The sequence below is a fragment of the Lupinus angustifolius genome, chromosome LG07 (genome assembly GCF_001865875.1).
Source record: "Lupinus angustifolius cultivar Tanjil chromosome LG07, LupAngTanjil_v1.0, whole genome shotgun sequence".
In the NCBI taxonomy this organism is placed as follows: Eukaryota; Viridiplantae; Streptophyta; class Magnoliopsida; order Fabales; family Fabaceae; genus Lupinus; species Lupinus angustifolius.
The window spans coordinates 18,097,842-18,107,772 of NC_032015.1; the positions used below are offsets into that span (position 1 = coordinate 18,097,842).

General features: G+C 30.3%; 2 protein-coding genes across 2 annotated transcripts; one reads left to right on the plus strand and one right to left on the minus strand.

Annotated features, from left to right (window-relative positions):
- Window positions 305-1,262, plus strand: LOC109352980 (lectin-related protein-like). The gene has a single exon (XM_019595166.1). It carries the CDS (start codon window positions 305-307, stop codon window positions 1,094-1,096), a length of 792 nt encoding a protein of 263 aa, XP_019450711.1. The 3' UTR covers window positions 1,097-1,262.
- On the minus strand, window positions 1,432-3,348 carry LOC109353000. Its single transcript, XM_019595186.1, has 2 exons — window positions 3,217-3,348; window positions 1,432-2,008 (listed from the first exon to the last, which is right to left on the minus strand). Exons 1-2 carry the CDS (start codon window positions 3,337-3,339, stop codon window positions 1,553-1,555), a joined length of 579 nt encoding a protein of 192 aa, XP_019450731.1. The 5' UTR covers window positions 3,340-3,348; the 3' UTR covers window positions 1,432-1,552.

A 9,931-nucleotide genomic window follows, 5' to 3' on the forward strand; every position in this document is an offset into this window, starting at 1 on the left:
ACGTTTTTAAATATAAATAGGAAGACTCGACTTTATATTAAGAATGATTAGTATTAATGTGAAAACAATGTCAATGTTTGATTGAAGGGTACGTCATGCATGGAGTGAAGCGTCAATGATGGATTTTGAGGGGAAAATGAAGGTGACAAAATAACAAAACAATAATCTATATTTATATGCATGTGCATGCACGTGAAATTAATAGTATTCAATCACTAACCTTGGAATATTATTCTCCTAGTACAAGTATAAATACTTGACAATGATTCCCTCATTTTACACCAATTACAAAATAAAATAAGCCATGACTACATCAAAAGTAACTCAAGTATTTGTTCTAACCTTCATAACTTTCTTCCTCTTAATACTCAACAAGGTTAACTCATCCTCAAATCACGTTTCTTTTTCAATCAACAAGTTTGTATCAAATGAAAAGGATTTGGTGTTCCAAGGTGATGCATCAGTTTCATCAACAGGAGCATTATTACAAAACAATATTCCAAAACAAAATTCAGTGGGTAGAGTACTATATGCTAAACCTATTCGTATTTTCGACTCTAAAAAACACAAGGAAGCAAGTTTTACTACTTCATTCACCTTCATTGTAACTTCACCTGATCCAAACCAACCTGCTGATGGTTTTGCATTCTTTCTTGCACCACCTGATTCTCAAATCCCTCCAAATTCAGTAGGGAATGGTGGGTTTCTTGGAATATTTAATGATCAAAGTTTAAATGCTGCAAACCAAATTGTTGCTGTTGAGTTTGACACTTTCAGTAATTTTTGGGATCCAAGTTTTCATCATATTGGTATTGATGTAAACACTATTGCATCGATTCAAACTTCTGCATGGAATTGGAGGAATGGTGAAGTAGCTAATGTTACTATAAGCTATGTAGCTTCAATAAAAACCTTAACTGCAACATTAACTTATCCTTCTGATAAATCAAGTAGTGTTGTTACTGCTTCTGTTGATTTGAAATCAACTCTGCCAGAATTGGTTAGAATTGGTTTCTCTGGTTCTACTGGAGCACTTGTTGAGACAAACAATATTCTTCAGTGGTCTTTCCGTTCAACATTAAAATCCTGCAACTAAGCTTACATGGAAATTATATTTGCATGTTACTTTGTATGCATGCTTTGGTTGAATTTCCTATGTACTATTTGTATATGCAAACTAAATAAGGTTGACCTGAAGTAATGGTTGCATGGAACAATGAAAAATATTTCTTTCTTTAATGAGATTGAATTCAGTATTTATATATATTCATTTCATCATAAACAGCTATTTAACTTCAAAATTAAACAGCTATTCAGTATTTATATATATTCTTTCTTTAATGAGATTGAAAATAGTTTAGTATTCAAGTCAAGGAATAACATTCCTGCAAAATTAACTTCAAAATTAAATAGCTATTTACCTTCAAGAAATTGTGTTGAAAATCTTACCCTTAAAATTTCCAAGATGTTAAACACATCATAAAATGCACTACATAATTTACAAGAGAAACATCACTGATGATAAAATAAAAAGGTTGTATATATATTTGTTTTACTTCCCATAAACCATTCTCTTCTTCTTGAGACCAAAAGGAGTAACCTCACTATCACATACATTTGAACCATGCCAAACATGTCTAGGCAGATATCGCCGGAAATAGAAGTAATCGGAGCTGAGACCGGAGCTCTCGAGCACCCGAACCTGCGCAAAACCCGGCCTCCAATCATCTTTGCCCATTAACTTGAGGTACAAGTAACAAATTGGTGACTCAACACATGATGATGTAACCTCAAATTGATCAACCATGCATGCTTGAAATGGTTTCCTTGGCATATCATCAAGAACTTCAGGCTCCAATGGATCAACTTTCCTTAGGTGTTTGGACTTTAGATGTTTAACTAATATGTCATTTGAGTTTGTGTCTCCAAATCTCAAACTTATGTGGTTTGAGGTTTCAGCTCCCCACGTGCATGTTGTTTCTACTGTGATGACATATGTGCAGTTTTTCTGATGAGTAATGGAAACAAGTTTATTAGAAGATAAAAAAATATATGCGTCGACAATGTAAGAGTTTTTTATATTATCATTATATTATTCATTTTTAATCATCATTAACTTTTAAATATAAGTATTATATTACAAATAAGTAATAGATGTTATACATGTATATATTGTCTAAATATTACAATATTTTTAAAGATTTTGTTAGGGGACATGAACTCAAATTCTAATGGAATCCCACATGGATAAGTAATATTAAGCATTTATACCATCCATGAGAAGAAAAGGTACAGAGTTGAGTTCTCATTTTGTTTTGTTTTTATGGATAAAAATGTATTTTCATTATAAATAAAAGAATAAAAATATTATAACATGTTTTTTTGTTTTTTAAATGATTAAATTTAGGGTACCGGAGAAAATCTTTATTCCTTATCATGATTATTATTTTATCAAAATAAAATAAAATATTGTGTATAAATTTTCTAATTAATATTCAAAATTTTCTCACTGAAAGAATAAAATCTTTGAAACATTAACACTCTAGCAAAGGTCCACAGGCTCTAACCCACATCAAATTCTCATTCTAATATTCGGCCCATATACATGTGTGGCAAGTGTAATTGTTATAGACTTAGAGGTATTAGAAATATATAAATATAAGTTAGTACTTTTATTAAAATTTTAGTATTAAAGTTACAAATAATTAGAATTTTTCATAAAACGATGAAGGGTTCAATTTTTTTTGCATCCAGCCTAAAAAAATTTCAAGACATAATTTGGTCTCACTTAATCATTTTATGTGTCAAAGACTTATAATTTGTCAAAAAAAATATTTTTTATGATTAATTAAATTTATTGTGTTTTGACAAATCAGAAAGCTTTAATCCACAAAGTATCACATGTGAACAAATTTGTCATAACATAGAATTTAATCCTACCACTTGTAGAGTTGTTAAATTTGTGTTTTCATTAAGTGTCTAAAATTTTCTTAAGGTTTGCTCTCAAATATTTTTCAAATATGTCATGTTTTATTTTATTTTAAAATAACAGACATAATATGAGACATGTTTCAGAACTGTTTATGCATCTCAAAGGAAAAGGAATATATATAATCAATATAATTTTTCCAATACTTCATAATTAATTGGATTGTTTCCAATATATAATGAGAATGTCTTATTAACATAAAAAAGGTTACTAGTATTGTTAGTTACCTTCTTTTCTGGTACTACAAGAGTCTCACCTTCCACAACAAGAACAAGCAAAACCACACAACAATATAGAATTTTCCTTCCATTGTTCTTCAGCAAACCCATTTTTTTGTATCTTAATTTCATGCACTAAGATCTCAAATTCATGTAGCACTAATATATAGATACACATTCCTATCATTCATTCTTAACTTAACTCACTCATAAAGTACTAGTGCATGTTCCTATAACTTTTACTATTGTAGTTCCATCCAACACGCATCCTCTATCTTGAAAAAATTGTTCATATATCTCTAACTTAACCAATAGAATTACACAATTACACAAAGTGATTGTCTTTTATTTTTATAATATTTTTTAATTAAATGACATATTTTAATTGGTCTGGGTATAAATAGGGACACAGTCGGAGATAAGAGATTTCATCTGTGTTTATGTGTTTTTTATTAGTTGAAAGAGTTTCCTTTAATTTTACTTATGCTTCTTTGCTTTAATGTAGTTAAATTTTCTCTTTATAAACGGAAAGTATCTCTTTATATAATTCTAATCTTCCCTATGTTGAAGGTTAAAGCTTTATTCCTTCACTTTTTAGTCACTTGATTATGGAGACAATCAAGACATATTCCACCCATCATCAAATCCTAAATCTTTATAATTAACTAACTTGATTCACAAGATTAAATTCATAAGAATCTTTCACTTTTTATGCATTGCTACAAGCTTCTTGTTTAGTATCCAACTAGCATATGTGGCTAGTACATACTACAAAGACAAAATTTAGTGGTGGACAACAAATATAAAAATATTCATTTTAGTCTCTCATGTTTATTGATATTATCAATTTATCCCTCAAATTTTGAAAAATTCAAAATGGTCACGGTAAATTTTAAATATGTGTTAAATTAATCATTTTTAGCATGTTTTATAATACTTGGTATGAACTAATTTACCCTAAAAATGAATAATTTGACCCACATTTTAAGGGTCATTTTGGTTTTCCAATTTTTGAGGGATCAAACTGATAATCTCGGAAGACATACTGAATATTTACTCAAAATATTAATATGTAGTATTAAAATATAACATCAAAATTATTATAATACAATTTACAATTGTTGATGAGAAGACAAGGTTAATGAAAGGGGAAATCATTACATAGTGACAAATTGTCACAATCACATATCCGATACATTGTTAATTGTGAAAGTTTGGTTGAGAATAGTGATCATGAACTATTAATAATTTCTCCAAAAAAAGCTGCTAGTCCCTAAATGGTCTTAATAAGGAGGATTATCTCAATAAGGTAATTTTTGGCTTATATACTTTCATCACAATTATCAACATTCACATTTGGGAATGTGACTTGCAATAGTATAATGTTGGCAAAAAACTATTTAGGAAAATGGAAATGTAAAATATTCTTGGTAAACTCATTTGTTAAGGAAGTAAAAAGTTAGACCATTCTTACTTTTTTACACAAGAACATTTTTACATTTTTTTAACAAAACATTCTCAAGAATGTGCTCAAAATCATGTTAACGTTCAAACATTACCTCAATATTTAATAGGATAAAAATTGATTAATATTATAAGTAATTTGCCAAACATTAGAAACAAATATACACATAATATATGGAAAATTGTAATCCAATGGGGCAACCACTATTATAGAAATAGCTTTTAATAGCTGTTCCAAATAGCTCTAGAGAATAATCCTGTTGAAAGTTTAGAATAAAAGTTTGGAATGGAGATCATCTATACTATTTGGTGTCCCCATTTGTGTCACAATTCAATAACAGAGTTACACTTCATTAAAAATAAAAATTATAGAAATATAAACTAATATATTTATATTACTTGTATGAATTTGATTAATTTAGGATACAGGATATGTGATTTTTATCCAATTATTTGATAGAATTGCTTTAACACCGAAAATTACTTATTCAACACGAAAATCATTAAACACCGATTTTGAAAATCATTTACTCGTTTAACCTCAAAATCTTCATTTACTCATTCAACACTGAATTGAAAGTGAGTTTTCAATTACATTATATTTGTATTTTAATTACATTATATTTAGCTTGTATTGAGTTATAAATATTTTCCTTATAAATGAGTGAAAATGATTTCACTCATTTAGCTTATATTGAGTTAGGGTTTCCGACCCCTTTCACGTTATTACATTATGGATTAGGGTTTCCGACCCCTTTCACATTATTACATTATGGGTTAGGGTTTCCCCTATTTTTAATTACATAATAATGTATTTGATCTGCTTGGTGAGCTTAACTTCAAGCTTTAGGGATTTATGCTCATTATATTTTTTTGTTAATTCTTTTATAGAAAATGGAGATCGAAAATGGATGAGTGTAATCGATTGACGAAGGAGTATGAGGAATGAGTGAAATCATTTGTTAGGTTTGCAATTGAGAATGCTGAAAACCTTAATATAATTGTATGTCTTTACTTAAGATGTTGTTACTCAAACTGAATTACTCCAAATGAGTTAAAAGTTCATTTAGTGTGTCACAGTATTGATCAAAGTTACACATGTTGAACAAGACATGATGAGAAGAGAGACGTTATGGATTGTAATGATGAGATGCATATGAAAGACAACTACACAAATACATATGAAGGCGACCCTTTCAAGGAAATGGCAAACGTTGTCGAATAGGATCCTCAAGTTGTCCTGAGATGTTTCAACTGTTGATAAGTGATGCTGAGAAACCATTATATGATGATTGTACTAAATTCACAAGATTGATAGTGGTGCCAAGGTTGTATAAGTTGAAATCTGTTAACGAATAGACTGATAAGAGTTTCACTGACTTGTTTGCACTTCTGCAGGATATGTTGTCGGAAGATAATGTGCTCCCTTCTCGAACCTATGATGCAAAACAATGTTACGCTCCATTGGCATGGACTACACTAGGATACATGCTTGTGAAAATAATTGCATCTTATTTTTTACTGAGTATGCTTTATTAAAGTTTTGTCCTAAATGTAATGCATCACGCTAATAAGGAAGACTCAAATCCCAACAAGGTTGTATCATATTTTTCCATCAAAGCAAGATTCAAGAGTATGTTTAGCAATGTCAAAGATGCAAAGAGGTTGGAACACTATAAGAAGAATGTCTTCCTTGACCATCATAGATTTTTGCATTCAGATAATCACTATCAACGATGGAGAAAAACATTTGATGAGAACAATGAAGAAGGTCGTACTCCTTTACCATTGACGGGTGACCAATTATTTCAAAAGATAAAGGGTTTGAATAATAACTTTGGTAAACCTTTTGCAAAAGAAATTATCACAAATGGGTGGATGAAAAAGTCAACATTCTTTGAATTGTCATATTGGAGTTATGCATATTAGAAAAATGTGTTTGAAAGTCTTCTTGGTACATTACTCAATGTCCCTGATAGACCAAAGATGACTTGAATGTAAGGTTGGACTTTGTTTGTATGGGAATAAGAAAGGAACTGGGGCCGATAATGAAGAGAAAACATACAATTCTACCTCTAACAACTTATACTTTATCGAGGAAGGAGAAAATGGAATTTTGTAAATTTATTCATGATGTTAAAGTTCCAGAGGGGTACTCTTCCAACATTGGAACCTCGTATTAATGAAACACCTTAAGTTAAAAGGTCTTAAGTCTCATGATTGTCATGTACTTATGGAGCATTTCTTGTCTATTAGAATACGGTCAGTTCTACCTAAAAATGTTAGAGGAACCATAACTAAGTTATGCTTATTCTTCAAGAAAATTTGTAGCAAAATGATTGACCCTGAGAAATTACCTTCATTGTAAATACAAATTATTTTGACTTTGTGTGAACTTGAAATGTATTTTCCACCTTCTTTTTTTGACATAATGGTTCATCTAAGTATTCGTCTTGTTCAAGAGACATAAATATGTGGCCCTTCCTATATGAGATGGATGTACCCCTTTGAGTGTTATGTGAAGAACCGATCAAGACCAAAGAGTTTTATTGTCGAGCAATATGTTGTTGAAAAAGCTTTTGATTTTTGTACCCAATACCTTACCGATGGTGATTTCATAGGCATTCCAAAGCCTCGGTATGCAAAAAAATATATTTGGTGAATGTATTACTTGGAATGAAATATTGACTATAATAAGAATCGAATTGGAGTAAGCTCACTTATATGTTTTACATAATGTCGACAAGGTTGAGCCATATGTTGAAACACACAAGGAGATGCTAAGGAAGTCTTACCCAAGTAAAAATGAAAATTGGATTTCCAAAGAGCATAACCAGTGTTTCATAAAGTGACTAAAAAAACACATTGAAAAAGAGTTGAATATAAATGCACATTTTGTTTCCGAAAGATTGAAATGATTTACCAATGGTCTAAGTATTCATGTCTTATCTCCTACACTAGTTACCTAATTAATGAGTTCATATTTTATAAAAAAAAACAAGATGATCAAATTAAAATACAAAATAATAGTGTAACTCTTGTTGCTTGAACTTTACATATGTCAAGTGCAAAAGATAGAAACACAATATATGCGAACATGTCATACTTTGGGGTGATTGAAAAAATATGGGAATTGGATTGCACAATGTTTCGGATGCTAATTTTTTATTATATGTGGGTTGATAATAATAATGGCTTCTGAGTTGATGAATTAGGGTTCATACAGGTGGATCTTAATAGACCAGTTTATAAAGATGAGTCATTTATTCTAGCATCACAGACTCAACAAATATTCTATGTTAGTGACTCAGCTAATATGAAATGGTCAATTATTCTTTTAACTAACAAAATAATCGTCAATAATATTGATGACCAAGAATATGAAGATATTGATGAAGATGATCATTTTTTCGAACATATCAGTCGCGTGAGAGCAAACCAATTGTAGATTATGATTTATATACAAAAGATGATCACGATAAAGGGCTTTGGGTGAATCAATTTGTTCCTCAAACAATGATGATCTTATAATTATAACTTAGTTTTGATTGTTTGTAATTTGCATAATTTTGTTTGTTTGTAATTATGTACTCTGTCAAAACATAATTGACATGATATTCGTTGTTTGTAGTTTGTATTGTATTGATGTTAATAAAACAAACTTTTGGTCTATATTAATGTGTTTGTGTTGTTGAGAATGTATAAATGTCTATGTTTTTTAGAATATATGTGCTGCTAATAAATGTATATGCATATATTAATGTGTACAAATCAACAATGAAATCTAGGGGGAACTCTGGCATGCGCTGTTGTAAAGGATTAATACAACAACGTTTTTTATAGACTACATTGTTATATATGTTTAATACAACAATGCTCTTTATGTGTTGCAATGTTGTAGTAAGGTGTTGTTTGAGAATATTTATGAGTAATACAACAACGCTTTTTAAGAATGTGTAGTTATATCTATCCAATACAACAATGTAAGAGTAAGCGCGGTTAATAATGTCTATATAATGCGCTGTTTATATATGCAATATATGAGATCGCTTTTAGGGTAATGCGTTGTTGTATATATTCAATACAACATAGCATATTATAAGCGTCTATTAATCATGACAATATAATACTATTGTCAAACAGAAAGCATACGAAATCACTATTATATATTTAAATGATTAGATTAGGATCCAGATATATGTTCCTATACAACCCAAATTTAATATATAAAATCAGAGTTTTCCCAATTTTAGGGTTTTCGGTATGTTTGAGACGCTGATCTTAATTTGGATAATAAAAATGAAACAAAGACATTTCAGTTCTACCACAAAAGAACAAAGAGGTTGCAATTGTTGAAGATGATAATCATCTCACCAACCAGATTTGCCATTAGAATTTGATTTTGCAGTGTTTTCAACAGCTTTCCTTATTTAGCAGTTTTTTGAAAATCTGTTAATTCTGTTTTAGGTTAGTTTCCATTTATGGCAAGTTTCAGTTTTGTTCATTGTGTATAAATAGCTTGGTTCTCTATTCTGTATGAATTCAATTTAAGATCAATATTAACATCTTTCATTCAATTTCATCTTTCAACCGTTTTGTTCTTAGTTCTCATCTTCTTTCATTTTCATTCCATTTTCTTCTTCTTCATTCACCATGGAAGTGCCTTCTTCACAGCAATATTGCATGATAATTGATGTGGACAATAGTTAAAGCTATCACTACTTAATGTCAAATTTGACATTTCAGTTCTCCATCCACAAATCTCGTGCTCCTTCAACCTTTTGTATCAAACCTTCACTGTTTCAACTTTTGATGATTCTTGACCAATGGCATTGGCAAATCAGATAATCAATCCCATTCTTGACCCTATCAGTCCCTATTACCTATCTCCAAATGAAAATCCTGGTGCTGTTCTAGTTTCTGCTCTATTAAATGGTGACAATTACCATCCATGGTCAAGAGCTATGACCATGGCATTGCAAATGAAAAACAAAATGATGTTTGTTGATGGATCTTTACCCAAACCAGAATCACACGATCAGATGTACCCACTGTGGAGTAGATGCAACAGTCTTGTTGTATCTTGGATCACTCATTCCATTCAGCCATCAATTGTGCAAAGTGTTCTATGGATGAACACTGCAAAAGAGATTTGGGATGATTTGAAGGAAAGATATTACCAAAGTGACTTATTCAAGATTTCAGAAATAATTGGAGCAATGCACAACATCAAACAGGGAAATGCAACAATTGATCAGTT

What these genes read in the sequence shown, in the direction of transcription:
- LOC109352980 (XM_019595166.1), top strand. Translation starts at nt 305, where the DNA reads ATGACTACATCAAAAGTAACTCAAGTATTTGTTCTAACCTTCATAACT.
- LOC109353000 (XM_019595186.1), bottom strand. Translation starts at nt 3,339, where the DNA reads ATGAAATTAAGATACAAAAAAATGGGTTTGCTGAAGAACAATGGAAGG. An exon ending in TTGTAGTACCAGAAAAGAAG is followed by an intron (nt 2,009 to 3,216) that starts GTAACTAACAAT and finishes ATTACTCATCAG; the next exon opens with AAAAACTGCACATATGTCAT.